General features: G+C 40.0%; 1 protein-coding gene across 4 annotated transcripts in view; it reads right to left on the bottom strand.

Moving 5' to 3' along the window:
* BICC1 (BicC family RNA binding protein 1) overlaps positions 1-24,202 on the bottom strand; it is a 303,029-nt gene that overhangs the window by 108,113 nt on the left and 170,714 nt on the right. For all 4 annotated transcript variants that reach the window (XM_082425510.1, XM_082425509.1, XM_082425512.1 and 1 more), the window contains one exon: positions 15,607-15,676. In XM_082425510.1, the coding sequence (XP_082281636.1) occupies positions 15,607-15,676 (70 nt within the window). The remainder of the gene's footprint in view (positions 1-15,606; positions 15,677-24,202) is intronic.

A 24,202-nucleotide genomic window follows, 5' to 3' on the forward strand; every position in this document is an offset into this window, starting at 1 on the left:
GCAAACAATGCCATTTTTAAAAATGTGTTTAAAGTGAGAGGGCAGGAAACGCTGGCCAAACTCTAAGGTTCCAAGGGGCAGAGACTGAGATCAATGCTCCTTTAAATTCCTCCAACACTCACTATAGGGCCCACTAGCTAAAGACCACCAGGAACACAATTGCAGTGAATAAATCGAGCTTTCTTTAGCTTGCTACAGCAAGAGAGAGATCGCACCAAAGGGACTGGGGCAACCGAAAAGGAAACTGAAGGAAGCTTATTATAGAACCCGGGTTTGTTCTGGGTGATTCCAAGGAGGTCTTAGGAAAGTGGTGGCCAGATTTGGGCTGGAAGCTGTCAGGAAGTGGGGGAAATTTACTGAATAAGTATCTTGGCAAATTTAACACAGAAGGCAGAGGATGAAAGCAGAGCTGGAGTCATCGTTGGTAAAGCAGCAGCAATCACTCAGGTCAGTCATAAAAGACGGATGCTTAATTACTTTTGTGGCTGCAGAGTGTCCTTGTCTCAATCTTGCTTCAGACATACTGAAGGAGTAGACTTGTCTGATTATTTATACGCTGCAAGAGGTATTTATGTTCAACTGGGAACGCTGCGGCCGAGCTGCCAGGGACATTTTTCACTTTCTCCAAAGTGACTCGAAAGATACCAGAATGACTTAAATCACTGTTGAATTAATTTCAAATTTGTTCTAACGCTAAATGATAATGTAAACTTTAACTCCTAAGTTATAACTCCACTCCTGGCAGGCAGTGTGCACATGGCAGGGAATAAGCCATGGTGGCCTCTGACACAGGTCCATGAGTTCACAGTGCAGGAGGAAAGGCAAAAGTCTAGGCTGACACAACACAAGCCTGGAAAGTGCCAAAATGTAAAAATGCATAAGGTACTGACTTAGCGTAGGGAACTGAGTATAAACTGCATCTGGAGTGTAGGTGAAGCTTTCCAGGAAGACATGTCATCTGAGATGGATGTGGAAGGATGACTTAGGAGTTGACCGGTTGGAAAACGAAGGGTGGAGACGCAGCAGACACAGCAGATGCAAAGGTGTGAAATGGCTTAATGGGTTGGGGAACAGAACATAAGTCAATGTGGCTGAAAAAAACTTTACTGAAAACTAAAAATTTTGCAATGAAATCGAATGAATTTCCAAACCTAGACTATACAGATACTACACTGTGCAGGTGTGGAAAGAGAGAGTGTTACATAACTTGCCTATGATGTAAAAATCGATTCGGCATTGACCTAGGGAGAAAACCCGAGAGGATTAGATTAAAATATACCCACTTGACGGTGAAAGCAAAGGAAATAGGGGCATATAGTTTGATCTCAAGCATGTATATCCTCAGTGGCTGGAAGTCTTTTTTCCTTTCTTCAGCCTCACTTTGCTGAGTTCATATACATCTCCCAGCTAAGTGAAATAAATCTGGACTCCTTGGTGCTGTATCAGATTTGAGAAAGAGTGAGGACCACCCACAGAAAGCAAAGGGGCACTGCTGAAACAGTGCAATGCATAAGGAGACTTTAGTTCTGTTAAGTCAACTGAAGGCTGAAGAGGAAGTAAATTTTTCCAAAACCTAAATACTCTTATTTATGGATCCCACTCTAAAAGTGGAAACAGTGTAGAAACAGAATACAAGTCAATCCAAAATAACATATTTAGGTGTCCTTCCCTTGAATGTAAGGGGGAATGGAAAAATTTTCAGAAACTTTTCCCACTAAAATACAAAACTAAAGCTCAATACATGCAAATACAGGCAAATGACTTACTGGGTCTTATTTCTGTTACACCAAGAAAACTCAGGAGGTTCAGTGATTTCTTGAATAATATTATAATTATTTCTCATGCCTTGCCAAATAACACACACACATCCATATACATACATAAATATATATCTATATGTATGTGTGTATATATGTGTGAGTATATCTATATATTTATATAATTTCCATGCTATTAATATTGACAGTCCAACCTTTAAATAGTTTACTTTGGAAATCCAATGTCTTAAAAGTTCATGTATACTTTTGTACAGTCCTTCAAAAATTAATACATTATTACTACTTAAGGTCAATTCATTTCTTTCTAGTTTTGAATAGAAATGATCCATGAATTACTGTAAATAAATATTAATAGCGAGAAATGAGCCATTTGGACACTACAGTTAGAGAGAAGCATAAGTAATCTTAAATTTCCAAGTAGAAGAAACAAATTAAAGGTCTTTATTTCATTAGAAACAAAAGATGAACTACTCACTAGAATAGGTAAATGATAGGAATCAACCAACAAAAGGTAGGACAAGCAATTTACAGAATAATACAAACAAGTGTTCCATGAACAGATGAAACATGCTTACCTTTTCCGTTAATTAAGGAAGTGTATGAGACAATGTATTTTTCACTATTTAGGCTGCCTGAAGATGGGAGGGAAGAGTTGTTTCCTTTCCAGAAGCCAGTCCCTTCTGGTAGGAGTTCAACAGTCATTGGGAGGACAAGATGGCAATCCTAAAAATTATCAAAGTTGCTCATTGCCTGTGGCCTAGGAACTCTGCTTATAAGAATTTATGCAACAAAAAAGCCTGTACAAATGGACAAATAAATCTGACATTCATTGTAGGAAAAAAAAAGAACATAGGCCAAAGTCTATTAAAACAGATGTGTCAAAACACATTATGATATATCCATACCCCACATACACACAATGGCATTTCATACCGCTACAAAAAAAGAATATTACCATTTATGTGCCTACACAGAAGACATCCTCTTATTTTTTAAGAGGAAAAGTCCAATTGCAAAAATGCTTGTGTGTATAGAAGGAGCCCATTTTCATAAAGTGATAATATATAATTCTGCATAGACCAAATAGCCAAAAACATACGTATGCTGTGTTCTCATTTTATTTTTATTTCGGGCAAGACATATTTGCTTTAAGAGTAATTTCTAGGGGCTTCCCTGGCGGCGCAGTGGTTGAGAATCTGCCTGCTAATGCAGGGGACACGGGTTCGAGCCCTGGTCTGGGAAGATCCCACATGCCGCAGAGCGACTAGGCCCGTGAACCACAACTACTGAGCCTGCGCATCTGGAGCCTGTGCTCCTCAACAAGAGAGGCCATGATAGTGAGTGGCTCGCGCACCGCAATGAAGAGCAGCCCCCACTTGCCACAACTAGAGAAAGCCCTTGCACAGAAACGAAGACCTCAACAGAACCAAAAATAAATAAATTTTAAAAAAGTAACAAATGTTCAAGTACAATTGGTGTCTTTAAAAGAAAAAAAAAAAAAGAGTAATTTCTGGCAACAAGATATAAAGAGAATGTAACTCCTCATTCCTGAAATCTCTCTGATATCTTCTGATAAAAACGTCTGTTAGTACCAAGGTTTGTATGAAAATGTTATAATAAGCCACAAAGCATGTTTCAGTGCCACAGAAAGACCATTTGAAGAAGTGAGGCTGCCACTATGATGTTGTTTTCCTTAGCTTATGAGAAATGCCACATGGTACTTCGGTCATGTTTGCAACTGCAAAAGTCTTCTTGAAAATAATCTAATTGCTACTGACAGGCCTGACAGACGTCACCGAGTTCTGTCCAGCAGTGCCGTGACTGACAGAGGAAAGCCAGGGAGATGCCACACATGGCTTGGGAAACCATCAAAATCTGGTGCCCATCTCCAGGCCAAGTTAGGAGCATATGGCACCATCGTGGTGTTCAAATATGGTCATAAAACCTTAGCAACTGTCACAGTTATCACAACCACACGTTCCAGAAAGGAGGAATGGAAGACACAGACAGCAGGAACTGGGAGGGCGGCTGGCCCATCCCCCAGCACCGGAGCTACAGGCACAACTTGAAACTTGGGCTGAAACACTCATGGAGAATAAACAAACAGTGCAAGTTGCGCAAACTATATAATTCAAACTTGACTGCAAACTAGCTTTTAAAGTGCACAGGCTGGCCCCCTTACCGTGTTTTATCTCTCTTACTGAAATTCCGTCGCTTCACCTATGTTGTTACGTACGTACGCCCTTTCTTCAGGAGTCACTGTGTTGTTACGTACGTACGCCCTTTCTTCAGAAGTCACTAATATAGATCAACTATCCCGTTTCCAATGCTGCAAAAGGAAACCAGTTACACAACGCAAAGGGCTGCATGAAATGGTCTAGTAAGAATCCAGTGCATGGATGGACCTAGAGATTGTCATACTGAGTGAAGGAAGTCAGACAGAGAAAGACAAATATCATATGATATCGCTTATATGTGGAATCTAAAAAAATGGTACAAATTAACCTATTTACAAAACAGAAATCGAGTCACAGATGTAGAGAAGAAACTTATGGTTCCCAAGGGGGAAAGGAGGGGGCGGATAAATTGGGAGATTGGCAATGACATATACACACTATTATATATAAAACAGATACTAATAAGGACCTACTGTATGGCACAGGGAGCTCTACTCAATACTCTGTAATGACCTATATGGAAAAAGAATCTAAAATAGAGTGGATATATGTACATGTATAACTGATTCACTTTGTTGTACAGCAGACACTAACACAACATTGTAAATCAACTATACTCCAGTAAAAATTTTTAAAATAAAAATAAATTACAAAATAATAAAAAAGAATCCAGGGCTGTGCAGAGAGCTGTCTCCCAATAGCACGCCTGCTCCTCTAAGCTCAGCGTTTCTCAGCCTTGCACTGCTGACATGTTGCATCAAATAATTCTTGTTGTAGGTGGTTGTCCTGTGTGCTGCAGTATCATCCCAGGCCTCTACCCACCAGAGGCCAGTAGCACCACCTCTCAGATGTGATAACCAAAACTATCTCGGCAGTTCCACACTGTCCCCTGGGGCAGAAAACCATCCCACCTTGAGAACCACTACTCCAGATAATTATTTTATGCAAATCCTAGTAAAACCATTAATGGGGTTTTAAAGAGGAGAAAAGGAAGGAAAAATACTGCAAAAAGCACAAAGAAAAATAAAAAATCTAGGTTGAAAAAAATTTTAAAGATGGACATCCAGCAAGCTTCTAAAGTGTGGGTATAAGGAGTTAGGATTGCATTTCTTCCTAAAGAGATAGTTAAGAAACATATTCTCAACCTGGGTTTCCCCAAATGAACGTGCTGGTGAATCTTCATTCCTTTGGTGACCAAACTCATCATGAGCACCTATGCTCAGGCTTAGGGAGTGGAGGGAATTACCTTGAACTGTGAAATCAAGGTTTATGGCCTAACTCCATCATTTCAAATCCTATGTATGACACTGAACAAGTTATACCACCTCTCCATCAGTTACTCGCGTGTATCACAGGGATAATAAGGTCATTCATATAGGGTTATCGTGAGGATTATGAGAGATAACACACCTAGAACAAGGCCTATTACAAGGTAGACAAATATTTTTGCTCTTCCTCCTCATAGGGTTTAACAAGGAAAAAAGAACTGTAGTTAGAAGGGATCCTGGGATAGCAATTTCTTCACTAAAGGCAATGGACTTAAAATAAAACATCTGCACCCCAATGTTCATTGCAGCACTATTTACAATAGCCAGGACATGGAAGCAACCTAAATGTCCATTGAAGAAGGAATGGATAAAGAAGATGTGGTACATATATACAATGGAATATTAGCCATTAAAAAGGATGAAATAATGCTATTTGCAGCAACATGGGTGGACCTAGAGATTATCACAGAGTGAAGTCAGCCAGACACAGAAAGACAAATATCATATGATAACACTTACATGTGGAATCAAAAACAAAGGGTACGGGCTTCCCTGGTGGTGCAGTGGTTGAGAATCTGCCTGCCAATGCAGGGGACACGGGTTCGAGCCCTGGTCTGGTAAGATCCCACATGCCGTGGAGCAACTGGGCCCGTGAGCCACAATTACTGAGCCTGCGCGTCTGGAGCCTGTGCTCCGCAACAAGACAGGCCGCGATAGTGAGAGGCCCGCGCACCGCAATGAAGAGTGGCCCCCACTTGCCACAACTAGAGAAAGCCCTCGCACAGAAACAAAGACCCAACACAGCCATAAATTAATTAATTAATTAATTAATTTAAAAAAGAATATATTGGAATAATAAAAAAAAAGGGTACAAATGAACCTATTTACAAAACAGAAATAGAGTCACAGATGTAGAAAACAAACTTAAATTAGGAGATTGGGACTGACATATACACACTACTATATATAAAATAGGTAACTAATAAGGACCTACTGTATAGCACAGGGAACTCTACTCAGTACTCTGTAATGACCTATATGGGAACAGAATCTAAAAAAGAGTGGATATATGTACATGTATAACTGATTCACTTTGCTGCACAGCAGGAACTAACACAACATTGTAAATCAACTCTACTCCAATAAAAATTAATTTAAAAATAATAATAAAAATAAAACATCTGTTCAGGAAAAGAAGACAACTGAGGGAAAAGGAGCGCTCCCCAGGAGACAGAGGTCACAAAGAAAGATCATGGCTTGGCTCCAGTCACCTTCTGGGGAACAAAAAGGTGTGATTTACCATTTAATCATCCTTCTCACTTTCTTTTTTTTATTTTACAAAACTTTTCACTGGTTCTTAAGAGATTTCACGGTGCTTTTAAACTTATACATTGAGTTATTGCTCATACAACATTATCTTTGCATATAATACACTTTAAAATGCTGATTATAAAGTGCTGTGCCCAATATCTAGGACTATTTTTTTAATAAAGACTTTATTTTCTAGAACAGTCTCAGGTTCACAGCAAAACTGATGGAAAGCACAGAGTTCCCATATGCCCCTCGCCACACGCAGGCACTGCATCCCCCACCGTCAACATCACATCGACATCAAAACCCATTTTGTGGGTTTTGATGAATGTATAATGTTTCGATGAATGTATAATGACATGTATTTACCATTTTAGATCATACAGTTTAGCTGCCCTAAAAATCCTCTGTGTTCTGCTTATTCATCCTTCCCTCCTCGCAAGCCCCTAGCAAATACTAACCACTAATCTCTTTACTGTCTCCACAATTTTGCCTTTTCTAAAATGTCACATAGTTGGAATCATACAGTATGTCTTATTCGCTTCTTTCAGTTAGTAATACTCATTTTAATACTCATTTAATACTCATTTTAAAATTCCTCAAAGTCTTTTCAAGGTTTGAGAGCTCATCTCTTTTTAGTACTGAATAATATTCCATTGTCTGGCAGTACCACAGTTAATAATATTCCATTGTCTGGCAGTACCACAGTTAATAATAATATTCCATGGGAAGAGATATGGGAACATATGTATATGTATAACTGATTCACTTTGTTATAAAGCAGAAACTAACACACCATTGTAAAGTAATTATACTTCAATAAAGATGTTTAAAAATAATAATAATAATAATAATAATATTCCATTGTCTGGCAGTATCCATTCACCTACGGAAGGACATCTTGGTTGCTTCCAAGTTTGATTATCAATAAAGCTGCTATAAACATCTGTGTGTAGGTTTTTGCATGGATATAAGTTTTCAACTCATTTGGGGAAATACCAGGGAGTACAACTGCTGTACTGTATAGTAAGATTATGTTTAGTTTTATAAGAAGCTGCCAGACCATCTTCCAAAGTGGCTGTACCACTTTGTATTTCTACCAGCATTATAATGAGAGTTCCTGTTGCTCCACATCCTCAGCAGCATTTGGTGCTGTCAGTGTTCTGGACTGCAGCCATCCTAACAGATGTGCAGTGGTTTAATTTGCAATTCCCTAATGACATATAATACTGAGCATCTTTTTTTTTTTTGATATTGAGCATCTTTTCATATGCTTATTTGCTATCTGTGTATCTTCTTTGGTGAGGTGTATGTTCTGGTCTTTTGCCTGGTTTTTAATTGGGTTGTTCATTTCCTAATTTGAGTTCTTTGTACATTTTGGGTAATAGCCGATATATCTTGTGCAAATATTTTCTCCCAGTCTCTGGTTTGTCTTATTCTTTAAATGCTTTCACTTTTCCACTTAACTTTCTAACCTCATCATTCTACTCCAAATTTGTTTCCTTACTAAGTTAATGAAAAATATGTTTCTAAAAAACCATCAGGTATATTTGCTTATTTCAGGTTTGAGAGGACAGCTGAAAAGCTAAAACCATCTTCCTCTCTGGCCCTGGTACAGGAAAGAGAGAAAAGACTGGAAAGAGCAGCTAGCCTGCGGCAGTTATAAGATGAGCAAGTAAGCTAATCCTTGGGGCCTTCAGAAGGGAAGATAAGGGAACCAGCTAGAGATCAAGAAATGAACCCAAGGGACTTCCCTGGTGAAACAGTGGTTAAAAATCCACCTGCCAATGCAGGGGACATGGGTTCGAGCCCTGGTCCGGGAAGATCCCAAATGCCGCAGAGCGACTAAGCCCGTGTGCCACAACTAATGAGCCTGCATTCTAGAGCCCGTGAGTCACAACTCCTGAGCCCGCGCACCACAACTACTAAACCCTGCGTGCCTGGAGCCCATGCTCCACAACAAGAGAAGTCGCCGCAATGAGAAGCCCATGCACCACAACGAAGAGTAGCCCCCGCTCGCCGCAACTAGAGAAAGCCCGCACGCAGCAACAAAGACCCAATGCAGCCAAAAATAAAATTAATTAATTAATTAATTAAAAAGAAAGAAAGAAATGAACCCAAGCTCAGGTCCTGAGTCCTGATAATATGTCACAGAGCATGAATCATCTCACCTGTGAAATGATGTGTGTGTATGTTGTATGTCAAGAGCACACGTAATCAGAAAGGATCTCATATTTGGATGTTTTGTACTATCTACAAATGAGGTTATTCATGTAGAAAGAGATATATACTGAAAAATTGTATATTTAAAATACATATTAATTTTTATAAGCCTTTTATTGTTTACGTATACTGGAAGCTTCAAGAACTAGAAATACCCCAGGGCTCTATCCTCCTCTGAGAGGTCCTAGTTACATCATGCTCTCTCTAACCAGAGAGACTATTAGTACACTGCATACAACGTTTTCAGCTCTTTGGCTGAATTCCTACTCGTGGTCCCTAATTAGCATTCACCAACTGATGGTGAGTCACATCAATAATATACAAAAATGTAAAGTACAAAATCTTTCTACCCAGCAGAAATACAAAGGTTCCTGGACAGGTCGTAGAAATTACTATCAAAGATGGAAAGCAAAAAGGCAAGCAAAAACCCCCCAAGCAATTTATAACATATTCTGAGCTTATTTTCCTTTCAAATCCATCTTCGAAGTTGTTTAGCTTAATGACAAATCAGAAAGTCTCTTCCTAAGGAAACAGCACATGAAGGCAGGAAATATCAAGTTAAAATTCAGAAGCAGGCATTTTTCTACATGCACACAGCTAGGAGCGGTTTCACGGGGCGGGCGGGGGTGGGGGGCTGTTGTTGTTTTTGGCTGCACCACGTGGCTTCTGGGATCTTAGTTCCCCAACCAGGGACCGAACCCAGGCCCCAGCAGTGGAAGCACTGAGTCTTAACCACTGGGGCACCAGGGAATTCCCTTCATATTTTTTTTTAACTGTCAGGTCTAACTGCCCTGAAAACTGAAGTGTCATCTATACGAGTAAAGACATGCTAAACTTAGCCCATCTTCAAGCATCTGGAATTCCCAAGGACTGAGGCATTATGAAACTGATTGTTATTACTGACTATAATCAGCTATTCTTGGGAACGGTTGACAAAGGGATGCTACATGAGAGAACACCCTGGAATTAAAAAAAGGCATCAAGAAAGGTATTTTCTCCCCCACGTTGTGGTTGAGAAAAGGCATTAGAGTACAGTCATTTGGATGTGGGGTTCTGACAACAGATCTGAGTTCAAGTCTGTAGTCTGCTACTTACTAACTGTCAAACCCTGAGCAAGTTATTTGACCTTCATGTCCCTTAAGTTTTTTCACCTGTAAAATGAGACTATCACCACCTAACTCACGGGTTGCTCCAATCAGTAAATAAGATTACATATGTAAAATATTTAGCAGAGTGCTTGGCCCCAGCAGGTCTCAACAAATGGCAGTAGTCAATACTACTATTGATGTATCAATTACATAACCAAATCCTAATTAAAATAACCACAATCAAAACAGTTCTGGTCTGGAAGACAACCAGGAGGCTGCATCTTAAGTCTCATTTACACACCCACTAAGAATAGTACCAGAGTTTTACTCATTCAAGGGTCCCATGAGTGACAACCATCAGATCATTTTCCTTAAGTTTCTTTCCAAAATTATTAGTCAGTAATTTTCTGAATAGTGAATGCCACTCCTCTGTGAAGGCTGTGATTCTAAATCTTTTCGCTACACAATACACCTTAGTGATATACATTCCCATCTCTACACATAGTTCCACTATACCCACGACTGAGTTGAGTTGAGGGACCAATCGCCAACTGTATACCGGTTACGGTGCTGGAAACATAGTGATGAACAAAATGCATGTACTCTTTACCCTCTGAGGAACTAACTGCCTAGAACAATGTTCTTTGACCTTTATCACCCATTTTACATCATGACCTAGTAATATATGTGTGTATTTGTTTGTATATATAAACAGTGACATATATGACTAAAGGTTTCATGAAACAATACTCTTACACTCTGATGTTTTCTAATCTAGAAGTGGTTTATTTACATGCTGGCTGTGACCCCTAAATTAATTTTTGATACACTAATAGGTCACAACCCACCACTGGAAATACTGTGGTCCATATGCTATGCCAGGCCTCCTTTCTGCCCTCTGCCCTTTGAGCAATAAATACCACGTTAAAATCCTTATCTAGTCCAATGTGAACACACAACAAAGGTTTAAGTACACTCAGCAAAACATTTTTCCTCTGGAAAAAATAAAGTGAAAAGTCTACAATTTTTCTCATGCTAAGATTTTGTATTAGATATTGCTTGTTCTGATGGAAGACAACCAAAAATAATAAAACTTCATGGAATTTTGATGATCCTCTTGTTTATTCTAGGCGGAAGAGAATGGCCAAACTTGGTGCCAAATGGCCTCCAAAACAGGATACATCAAGCACCCCAGTCAACACCTTTCATTCCCTCTGTCTTGGGGCATTGAAAGCGTCATAAGAGAAACACTTGCAGACAACAGTTTCTATCGCTAAACTCTGCAGGGCAACTCTTCCCAGAACAAAAGACAATAAAGCTTCATTAACGCTGACCTTAGTTATTTGGAATTTGGCATAAAACTTTAAACAATTTTTAGCCACATTAACCTTTGCCAGTCTAAGAAGAAAGAGACTGATAGCAAATTAAGAGCAAGAAGAAGACTGTAAGAAAAATGTTTACCTTATTTGAGAGAATAAACTCATCTAACATCACAGAGCATGCAGCACAATAATACCAGTGCGATAAATTCTCATTACCAATCACTTTTATCTATTTGTTAAGGCAGCTTTGGCAGGACTTGTATTTGGCTAAACAGTCAAACTTGTTCAAAATATTATTTGTACTTCAGTAAAGCTGCATTTACTTTAAAATAGGCTGTGATTCAGAAAAACATTCAAAATTTTAATGAGTGCCTGAAGTTATTCTGTTAGTAAGCTCTTACAGTATTATACACCTTAATTTTTTTTTTTTTTTTGGCCACACCATGCGGCTTGTTGATCTCAGTTCCCCAACCAGGGACTGAACCTGGGCCGCAGCAGTGAAAGCCTGGAATCCTAACCACTAGGCCACCAGGGAACTCCCAGCACTTTCTTTTTTTTTTTTTTTTTTTTTTTTTAGTATTTACTTATTTATTTAGCTGCGCCGGGTCTTAGTTGCAGCATGCAGGACCTAGTTCCCTGATCAGGGATCGAACCCAGGCCCCCTGCATTGGAAGAACAGAGTTTTAACCACTGGACCACCAGGGAAGTCCCCACCTTAATTCTTAAATACTGCTCTCACAGGCACAAACCTCAGGTCTTTCTATGGAAAGCAGAATGTTCTAGTATTCTGACTCCAACAGTTGGAAAGTTTTATTTTCTTCCACTCAAAATTAATTTATGTTATACAGAAGAAATACTAAGTATTGCTTATTTTTCTTCATCATGACCCCCATTAAGACAATCCTAGACTTCCCTATTTAAATGCCATTATACTGACTCTTAAATTCTTAGTTCTTTTTGACTCTAATAAGGATTCGATCTCCCAATAATTTCAAATACTAGGGAATTTTTTAAAAAATTCTTTAGTCCCTGAGTTTATATCATAAAATGTGCACTTCCCCAAAATGCCCTGCTTATTACTAAATGACAATGTTCCTAGTACATTTTTTCTAGTGTATTCTCTATGGTTAAAGGGGAACGGAAGAAAGGGAAGGAGAAGGGGGAGAAGGAAGGGGGAGAAGGGTGGCATGGGAGGAAGAGGGGTAGAGGGAGGGGACAAACACCAGACGGTCTTTTAACCCAAAATTACATTTCACACAGGCGATGAACAATGAGGTTATCATCGTTCTAAACTCATCCACGTTAACTGACTGCAAAGATGACAGAAACTTAAGATTAATGAATCCATGCAGGTGCAGTTCTTTCGAAACCAAGATGGACATTATCCAAGAGAAGTGACTGCTGAAGGATTCTGCCTGTTTTGTTTTTTTTTTTACCCCCAAAGATGAAATGTTTATTTTAACTGGGCACCAGAATATAACCTGATCGCAGGGGCAGATAGGGGAAGAGAGCAGAGGAGGACTCCAGGAGTAGTTTACCTTCAAACAGTTCTGCCTCTTTTTCAATAGCACTCATCCTCCATCCATTGCTTTCTGAACACATGGTCTCCTTAGTGACTAAATCATGATATTTCCATGTCGGATGGTGAGATTTTTGTTTCCCAAACTCAACCTTAACAACCACCAGGGGAACTTGTTGAATATATGGATTCCCAGTCTCACCCCAGACTTACTGAGCCAGAATCTCTAGAGAAGAATCTTAAGTTTCTAAATGATGTCAAATTCAGGCTGTTGGCTTTTTGCCTTTCTGCCGGGCAGGATCCTACCAGCACATCAACCAAAGGAGCCATACAGCTGCTCTGATAAAGGATTGATGACTTTAAAATTACAGTTTGGACAGGACTACTAGAAGTTTATTTGAAAAACACAGGACTAATTCCAGTAAGGTAAAGAAGGGGACAGACTATGGTAACAGTAGCCATGAAAAATGTTTGTCTAGGCTCAAATATTCAACCAATAAGCATCATAAATCCAGAAGGTGAAATACAACACAAACAGATGGCTGCATTGCCTCTCTGGCACACTAGGGATCATCTGTATATTCTAAACCTTCACATCACCATGGGATTTAGAATTGAATAACCATCCAAAACATGGCATGAGTCCCTAGATACTTTTATATTCTTTGGTCTCTTGAATAATAATAGTTTGGAATGAAGAAGGCTTAAAATAAAGACCACTAACTCTTTCCTCTACAACATTCAGAGATAAGAAAGGATGAGATGAAAGAGCAAATAATTACCTTCTAAAATTCCCCCTGCCGTTTTCATTTTACTTTTACTAAATACGAATTGTAGTCAAACAAACTTCATCTCTGAATTAGACCATTTAGAACATAATATAGGAATACACATATCAGGGATGTTAGTCAAGATCTGATTCAGCAGCTGCGTCTTCAAGTAATAAGGGCAACTCAAGTCAACTCTCAACAGTAATTTCCTCTGAGGAAACCTTTTCATTTTTTTCTTTCTTCCTCGAGCTCCACCTCTCTCTTCTGGCACATTCTGCTCATCATACAGTACTGTGTACATTTATAGCACTTCATAAATAATAAAAAATAAAATGATGTCTGTAGACCTAGGCCTGGAGGGATCAATTCTTAGGCACAGTTCCAAAGGTTAACTTTTAACCATGTGGAAATTATGCTAAATGCCCTCAAATGTAGTGCTGAGATATTCTTATTTTCAAAGCAAAGTATATAATCATAATGTGGAATATAGTTGGCCATTCTGAATGGGTTTAATATGTCAATGACTGGAAACTAAAACATTATCTTAATCTATCCATCTCCGTATTATCTAACATCTCTGAAGTTGTAACCACATTTTAAACTAAAAACAAATGAATCAATTCTCAGTTTCTCATGATAGTGGGGGGAAAACCGTAGCATGGATAATGCAAGAGAATAAGCCATCCAAAATTATCTGGGATTGTTTTAATATTCATGTTTCCTAGGGGGTTTTCTTTAGGGACTGATCAAATTACATTTTTATTAAGCTAGTAATGAAGCTCATGTCATTCTTTAAGTAAAAATACCTGACAACAGGGAAAGGCTCCAGTTCATGTTCAAGTTCCAATTTACTTGAGTGGCCGGCCAGGGATTTTTGTACGGCAGCAAACAACCAAATAGGTAGATAGCCCACTAACAGCAGTTTCTCCTTCTGCATAATGAGTATAAAACATCTCAACACACTGAAGATTAATTGAGAATATAACCTATAGCACTTAGCAAATGCAAGGTTTCTACAAAGTTGGGGAATTCCACTTGGAAGTTCACCGTTTAGCACATAAGCTTCCCTTTCCCTCGCCACTATGGTCACAAATAAGAAAGTAACAAGGTCAGAGTTTCAGTAGGAATTCCAGTCCCCTGTCGTCCAGTTAACCACACTCATAACAAGAACTGCAAAATAATTTACATTCCATGTGATGAGTAGCTCAAATAAAATGCGATTAAAAGAAGACAATCTGGATGAAAAGAAACAAGAAAATTGACCAATCTTGTGGTGTTTAGTATCATTTAGCAATAAAAGTCATAGGGAGAAGGGGCAGCAAACACAAAACTCAACAGCAACAACAAAAAAGCTAGATCACAAGAGATAATGCTCAGCTCATACAATCATTGTTTTTTTAATTGCTTGGTGATAGTTTTCCATTATCTCCTAGAGACTACATGCATTTTTAATGAAGTATACACAACAAAGTTTCTTGACACTGAGGTTATCCTTGAAAAAGAAAAGCCATCCATAAAAGTATATACTGGCAGATCATTAGAAAATACTATGTAATTTTGGAAGAAATAAGCGTCCTGTATTTCCCTTTCTGACCATCCACACATTAGTGAGTGGCCTCTAGGTTAAGGCAGAGGAAAGGCCAGACAAGGGAAATGCTCGGCCTAAAAGAGTAATCAAGTGTGTTCTTCACTGTGTAACAGACGAAGAGGAGAAGCAGCAATCAAAAAAGGAAATCTAAGTTCCTAGCATATTGGAGGGGAAAATAATCAGCTGTTAAATCTGGTACATAATCAAGAAGCCTAAAGTGTACACAGTGGGAGTTTATGTGTTGAAAACACATTATTACATGTGGAGAGAGTGACCATGATTCACAGCCACCGAATGAATAGTCACCCTTGAAATCGTAAGTTGCCACGATATCTTCTATAATAACATTTCTATTACAACAGAATACTTAAAAATATTATTCTGTTGTTGGATAAAAGGCTGTACATTATTTTTCATTATGATAATCCTCCCCAAATATTGCTATTTAGCAAATATTTGGGGACAAATATGATAAGGATAAAGGTTGATTTTTCTCCCCAGGAAACCTGCAGGAATTCCGCAGTCTCCATTACCAAAAATGTCTTCATCTCTCAGGATTTACCTTTCTTGGATTTGGCGCCAATCTTCAGTTTTGATGGCCAAGCAATCTGCGTATTTGTTTCCTCCATGATCTGTAGCAAAAATTAAGAGAAAATTATTGATTCAATTAAGAACTTGTATTTACAGATTTTTTTTCCCGAGAAAAAAATTATTTTCAAGTCCTTAGCCTCACGTTGATGCAACAAAATGATCTCCTTTTAAAACAATGCAAAAAAAAAAAAACCTTGGGGGAAGGAAAGAGATGCATTTTTATAAGCCTTTAATCTATTAGAAATATTCACATATATTTTATTACTCCCAGCGTTCCTCTCTGTGATGCTCCAAAATTTTAACGTAGAGATGAGACCAAAAAGTACATGAACAAGTAATTAACCCAACTTGTTGCCAAACCATCCGAGATGCTTGTGCTGAATAAAGCAATCACCAACAGATTGCAACACACCGAACATGATCCTTGTAATACAAAACGATGTGGGTTAGCCCTTACTAAATGAAGTGGGTTTTTTTCTGGGGAAAAAAAAAATTAACTTGCTTGGACACATTTGTGTTTCATTAAAACTGATGAAAAGCCTCTAAACGGGAAATCACGTCGTAAGGCTGCATGTCCCATCATCTTTCGCCTCGTCTACAATGGCATTTTTGCCACAGTTCTTTTGCAGTTACACACACCTAACGCTAGCCAGAAGGACTTGAGACCCAAACGTGCTGAAGCCCAAGAACAAGTGATTCAGGCGTCTGCAGAGCAAAGGAAGTCGACAGTAAATGTGAGAAAAACGAGCAACCGAGAAAGGCTCACCCTTCATTCTTCTCCACTGTTATTACTTAAATTAGCCTAGTTTAATGTCTACTTTCATACCATGAACATAAAATTCACCCAACAAATGAATAAAAGCAAAGAACTGAACAAATCAGTAGGCAAATGACAGCAACTACCACTTATGGATTTAGAGGTAACTAAACAAATTAATGGTGAAGGCAATGAAACGCATGAACAGCGCAATTAATAAAAAGTACCTCCGTATCGGTTACGTTCTGGGCACAAGGCTAAATGGTTAACATGTTAACATGCATCATACTTCACTTAATCCCCTTTATCACAGCAGCAAAGGGCTTGCAGCAGATGTTTCGGCCTGGCAGCCCACAGATGCATTCTTATGCAATCCACCATAAGTTTTTTTTAAATGTAAGCCAACATTTTTAAATCTGGGAACTTCACAGAGACATTTCTGTTTCTCTGGAAAACGTGGCAGATTTAGCACCTGGAGCCCACATTCCCACATGGCAACACTTGGCTGGCACTGAGTACCAGATGCCCCCTTTAGTCAGGGTCAAGAGACCCTGGGCTGCCCTCCAACCCCCACTGGGTCTCCCACAATGAGATCAGGAGCCACTTACCATTCTCATCACCGTGTCTGTATTACTCACTTGTCATTTATCATGGTGCCGGCACTGCTGTTTTTCTTAAGAGAAATAGCTCCCTACACCCATATCTCTATTGCAAATTGAAAAACAAAAGTGAGGTCTTTACAAAGTCAAGGGACTGGCCTGGCCCTGAAGGTTGTTTGCCCCAACTCTCCGGATCTGGCCCCTGCCTCTTCTCCTCCCATCTATGCTGTCCTTGTTCATGTGTTTCATTGTCTTCTCCATGAAATTGCTTAGTTAACTGTAAATCCGTATCTTTAGTTTTTATTGGAGTATAGTTGATTAACAACGTTGTTAATTTCTACTGCACAGCAAAGTGAATCAGTTATACATGTACATATATCCACTCTTTTTTAGATTCTTTTCCCATGTAGGTCATTACAGAATACTGAATAGAGCTCCCCGTGCTATACAGCAGGTCCTTATGAGTTATCTATAGAGAAAGACAAATACCATAAGAAGTCGCTTCTATGTGGAATCTTAAAAAGAGGTACAAATGAACTTATTTATGAAACAGAAATAGAGTCGCAGATGTAGAAAACAAACTTATGGGTACCAGGGGGAAAGGGGAGAGGACGGATAAATTGGGAGATTGGGGTTGACACATAAATCCGTATTTTAAAATAAAATAAATTATTATCACCCCCCCTCAACTTCCTCGACTGCGGCCATACGGTCTCCCCAGGAAGGCGCCCAGCAGAACCCCCTTCAGGGCCCCAGCTGCCCCCTTCCCCAGCTGCCCCTCCCACTCGAGCACCGCCCAACCAGGTCACTGTGTTCGTTTCCCTCCTAACCCTTAGCACAGTCTGAAATTCTCCTGTTTTCTGTGTTTACTTGTTTATAGTTTGTCTCTGCAAAATAAAAGCGCTCTGCCCTGCACACAGCAAGCGCAGATTTATTTGGGCAAATGAATCTACATAACACCCTTAGGAAGTGGATTCCTTTATTCTTCAAACAGCTGGGAAGCAGCAGAGTGGGGTTAAAAACCCCAGACTGCTGACAAAAACCGTCCTTTTAACCACCATACTGTACAGAATATAAGGCCTCTATCTTTAAAGAATGTATATATACACATTTGAAAACATGCTTTAGGATTTGTGCAGACTGACTTATTTTAACAACCTACAAATATTTGTCAAAAGCCTCCTTAGGTGCCCTAAGTGCCAGGACCCATAGCAATGAATAAGAAACAATTCCTGGTGTTCACGAGCTTACAGTCAAGTCAGGGACACAGACAGACAAAAAAGGCAACTACCTGACAATGGGGTGGGTGCTGGCACAGTGCCAACTCACAGAGGTGGCTCTGGCTCCTATCACGAAAGGTCGGGGTAGGGGGAAGGTTAGTAAAGGGCTCCCCAAAATATAACCTGCAAAGCCACTCAAGTCCTGAAAGCCAAGTTAAAGCAAATTTATGAATGAGTTCATCAGTCACTAAACGAGGGCAGGAAGGCCCATTTAGGAGGGCTTTCTCATTGGTCACATTTTATCACCTGTTAGCTCCAGCTACTGTACACATATCTTCAAAGTGACTAAAATTAGACTGCGTGTTTTCCTCTAAGGTGACTAAGGCACCTTAAGAGATAAAATGGGAAATTAAGATCTTACTATTTATAATGCTATTGGTGGGGAAGCAGAAAGAAAATAATCTATATACTTTTTGTGAATGAAATAATTTGGCCATTTAATCCAGTAAATTACATCAGGTTCCATAACTATAAGACTTAATAAAGAAGCTTCCTTGTCAAATACGGTTGGAAGACATAACTTTCTGAAATCTTAATCAGCTGGAGAGCTTCCCAGAAATCATCCTGCATATGATCATCTCTTTTTATTAAACACCAATAGAGGGACTTCCCTGGTGGCACAGTGGTTAAGAATCCGCCTGCCAATGCAGGGGACATGGGTTCGATCCGTGGTCCGGGAAGATCCCACATGCCGCGAAGTAACAAAGTCCGTGTGCCACAACTACTGAGCCTGTGCTCTAGAGCCCACGAGCCACAACGACTGAGCCCACGTGCCACAATTACTGAAGCCCGCGTGCCACAACTACTGAAGCCCACGTGTCTAGAGCCCGTGCTCCGCAACAAGAGAAGCCACCACGATGAGAAGCCTGTGCATGTCAAGGAAGAGTAGCCCCCGCTCGCCACAACTAGAGAAAGCCTGCACGCACAGCAACAAGGACCCAACGCAGCCATAAATAAATACATAAATAAACACCAATAGATGCTCCAGAACAGAAGCATGTAACAGAAAATCATTTGCCACAGAAAATATCCTATTAGCAGGTAACAGCCATCAAGTTGAAATGCCTTCTTTACACACACTCCCTCTAGACCTCACACCAGTCCAGTGTCTCTATTGTGTAGTGAAGTGATGGGGCCCCCCAAAATTACATTCAACCTACCCACATCCACACTGTCTTTGAGAGGAAGAGAAAATATCCTAAGCTTTGTATCCTTAATTCTAAAACCAGAGTTCTATCTTCTGTACCACATGATCTCCAAAGTCCAATGAGCTGCAATAAATGTCAAATTTTTCAGAGAAAACAAATTATTAGTTATTGGAATTTGGTACCTGGAGCTGACCTTTCCCATATGACTAGGAAAAAAAAAAAAAAGCAATTCCAATGACTGTGGCCAGCCAAGGCCAACCTCACAGGTCACTGACCAGGCTGCAGTCCCCACACGGAGCTCTGAATGGATGCCTTCTCCGGCATCCCTTTATACGTTCATCACTGTGTTGAATCTAGTCATGAAGGGCCGTTGACTCGAGAATCAAGGACCAGCTCTGCCGCTTTCTAGCCACGATGTTGGGCAAATTACTTTCAGCAGCCTCACTTTTCTCCTCTGTGCAATTAATGACTCACAGAGTTGTTGTGCTTCGCTAAGAAAATACGTGGAAAACCCAAAGCACAGAGCGTGGCACGTATTGATTGCTCGGTAATACCGTTGTTGTGTTCATTCCACACTGATGACCTCTGGCCAGGCACTGTCCTAGACACTAGGGATACAAGAGCAAACAAGACCGGGCTGCCCTCCAGGAGCTCGTGGTCTAGCGAGGAGAATACTAGTTAACCCACCATTAGGTACTGGGTGCCAAGCTGCAGAATGCGGAACGGCAACAAGAGTACCGAAGGGATCCTCACCCCGCAGTGCACTGTCGAGAAAAGTTATCTCAAGGAAATGCCTATTAACACTGTGACCTAAAGGGGAAGGAAAAGTTGGCTAGTTGGGGAAAGAGGGGAGAAAGTGACCAAGGGAGAAGAGGAGTGTGTGTGTAGAGAGTTCTAGAAGGAGGGAGAGCAGGTACCCTGGAGGGCTGAGGGGGATTCAGTGCAGCAGAGGCGCTTTGAAGCCCCATCACGCGGCCGAGCCAGGGACCTTGTCGCGCGTTTTCTCCAGCCGCCCACGGCTCCGCACACGGGCATGCGCAGTAGAGACTTGAAGACACGACACGAAGTCCGCCAGGACGTGTGCTCGGCTGTCACCTGCTACAGGTAAACTCTGAAAACCAGCGGGGTAACTACCCACAGGCAGTCAGACTCCCCATAGGAAGTTATCAATGAAGCTTTTTAAACCAGCCTCTCCGGTGACTCCAAGTCAGTTCCCACAGCTCCGACACTGCACACTGTTCGTTGGTTTTCACCTCTGCCAATTACGGGAGTAGCACTAGCAGAAGAGCAGAGTCGCAGTAGGGCGCATGCTCAGGAGGAGGCGGCGGAAGCGCAGCTCTCCCCTGGGGGTGTGGGTGGCGACTGCTCCAGGAATCCCAGGACTGAAGCCGAATTACTGCAACAGGGGCTGACAAGCATGTCCCCTGGTAGAAGTAGGATACGGGCGGGCGTCGGGGAGTTCAGAGGCAGAAATCAGGGCACTCAGCAAGTCCGAGGCTCTGTCTCTACCATGTTATGCTTACAAAGATGTCCTAAATGGTCATCAAGACAAGTATTGCAGATAGGGGAACTGGAAAAGGTGAGGTCAGGAAGCTTGTGGCTGAAATCAGAGAAGCCACAAAACCTCTGGGAAAAAAATGACTATCTTACATCTCAAAAAAAAGAAAAAAAAATCATAAAGTGAGTTCCATCGAGTTTTTTTTTTTTACTCTTATTATGGCCCCTGTTTTCACCTTCACAAAACCAAAGCTTAAACAACTACTAATTTAGAATCATGTTCTATAAACATCAAATCACACCTTAAATATTTTAAATACTTGTTTTAACTCATAATTCTGGATGCTGTAACCTTTAATAAAGCAGCTAATGAATGAAGGTCAGAGATAAAGCTAGGATTTCTCCTAGAGGCAAAAAAAGAGCTAGAAAGCTTACAGGTGAATTCTACAAGTTTTTAAAAAGATGTCCCAGGGCTACCAGACGACCCTGACCTAAGGGCTTACTTTCCTTTTCACAGAGGCCATGTCCTTGAGTTGAACAATAGCTTGGGTGTGGACACAAGTCATGTCAAAGTCGCTGAGAAGACTGGGCTGTGGATGTAACAAGTTCCTAGTGCATCTAAAGGGTCAGCACGCTGGGAAAGGAGATGAGCAGGAACGACTATCACAGGAGCTGCGGGCAATCTCTCACTGTCTTCACAAAATCCAGACAGGTTTAAGAGAGAAGTGAGAATTAAAGTGACATTTTTTTTAAAAGCATGGAAACAGGAACACTGGAGCAGTTCATTCTGTGGATCTTATAATGTATGAAAACACTGACACCTTTTCAAGAGGATAATATACACTTCCCACAATTCAATTAATTCCTGCAGAACTTCACAATGAAATCAATTCCCAGAAACCCATGATATGCCCTAATTTTTAAGCAAATCAGGATGATGTCCAAAAACTTCAGTTTGCATTCAAGGAATAATTCAATTAAGTGGCTAACACTGACCAACCCCTCTCCAAAAAATAAGTTGTTGGATGTCCTCCAGTTGTGTGACATTTGAATTGAAATTTGGGAAACATGCTTAAAATGAACTAGTGCTTCCTCATGAAACAAAATCTATAAATACCCTGATGTCAGTTAAGCTAGGAATGCCTAGGTATACAAAGCCACAAAACCTCTGAGAAGAAAATGACTATCCTCGGTCTCAGGAAAAAAAGAAACCTAAAGTGAGTTCCAGCTAGTGTTTTTTTTCCTAAATTGTATTATTGTTCTGGCTTCCACCTTCACAAAATCAAAGCTTGAAGAACAAATATCTGATGTTGAGTCATTTTCAATAAACATTAAATGATACCTTCAGTATTTTAAAGACTTGTTCTAACTCACAATTCTGGATGCCGTATGTTTATAGCATCTCAAATAGGTCAGTGTCAACTTCTGGACAGCTTCACTCTCAGAAGAATCTCTTCTCAATCCTACCAATTTCTGCTAGGTTTCTTTAGCTGCTCGCATAACAGGCAGCAATTCTACATGTCATAAGGAGAGAGGAGATTTTGGAGGAGTCCATCTAAAAATATAATTATTTGAAAAATAACTTTTAAATTTCTGTTGTTAGACTTACTGTACTCATTACTCACAGGGGACTAATTATTAAAATATAACCTAATTCTTTTTTTTTTAATGTCACATTATGTCTTGATACCTTAGTTATCTTTTGCTGTGTAACAAATTACTCCAAATTTTAGCAGTTTATAATTTTATTTATTTATTTATTTATGTTTGGGTGTGTTGGGTCTTCGTTTCCGTGCGAGGGCTTTCTCTAGTTGCGGCAAGCGGGGGCCACTCTTCATCGCGGTGCGCGGGCCTCTCACTATCGCGGCCTCTCTTGTTGCGGAGCACAGGCTCCAGACGCGCAGGCTGAGTAGTTGTGGCTCATGGGCCCATTTGCTCCGCGGCACGTGGCATCTTCCCAGACCAGGGCTCGAACCCGTGTCCCCTGCATTGGCAGGCAGATTCTCAACCACTGCGCCACCAGGGAAGCCCCCATAACCTAATTCTTATGCTAATCTCAGATATAATGAATTGCAAATACTTATACTAACAAGAGTATTTGACCTAAGAATACCAATTTTGAAATATATGAAGCAATTAAAATTAAGATTGTGGATATTAGGAAGAATACCTATATTTATAGTTTATCTTTAAAGGGTACTTCATCATGAAAAATCTGATGAAGATAGAAGCTGATAATAGCTTTGGAAACTAAAGAGCCATCTTAACACTCTAATTCACATTTGCTTTTCATAAACAGGGAGTAGTTTTCCTGATCAAAGAATAATAGCACTGCTTCTTATATTAAAAAGGTACCTAATAAACATGGAATCATATATTCTTATTTTGGTTTTAGTTTCTGTGGAGTAAGGGAGGGAAAGAAGGAAAGGAGGGTAATGTTTATATAAGCTGGAATATAGAAGCTTTTTTTCGATTGGAAGAAACTTCTATCAGCTATTGAAAAAAATTATCACAGATTTACATGGAATCATTTAAATAATTTCACTTTCCTTAAATAACCTGCCAAAATTAGAATAAACAAGCATAACTTAAATTCCACATGTAGTTTCACCCATGATAAAAATAATTTCCATTTATATTCCTCAATGCTCAAGTCATAGATTTTTTTCCATCTCCAACAAATTCCAGATTAGCACACCATGTGTAAAGAGAACATATCTATGAATGTTCACTATACTACAACATTCTGCAAGTCTGCAGCAATTATAGGATAATATCTTACAGATGAAGGAAACCTGTGCCAAACCAACAACATTCTACTAATGTGCTTATTTCACCAAATTCTTCAATCCAGACGTAAAGTTAAAAATCCACAGGTAAGTAATCAGCATCTCAGATCAACCTGAAACAAGTCTATTTATGCTGACTTTACTTGAAATATTTATTCTTGGACCAGGAAAAGAATGCTCGACATTTATACTCTAAACTACTGAAAATTCATCATTCAAAATGGCTACCAGCTGGGCACCATCTGCAGCCCGCTTCTCCAAGAGACCAACTCTTGTGTGCTCTATTTTCCTTGTACCACTAGAGAAATAAGGTCTATCTTCAGGGAGGAAGCTGTTTCAGGGTACTTCACATACTGACGGATTAGGAGTCAATTTGCTGAACGTCACCATGAGGGGAGCAAAGCGAGAAGAGAGCAATTAGAAGACACTGAAAAGCGGAGATGGGAAAGTAGTGAACTTCTCACATGAGGGGGTGTCTAAAAGCTGAGGATACTGAT

The sequence above is a fragment of the Balaenoptera physalus genome, assembly GCF_965194825.1.
Source record: "Balaenoptera physalus genome assembly, chromosome: 14".
Classification (NCBI taxonomy): Eukaryota; Metazoa; Chordata; class Mammalia; order Artiodactyla; family Balaenopteridae; genus Balaenoptera; species Balaenoptera physalus.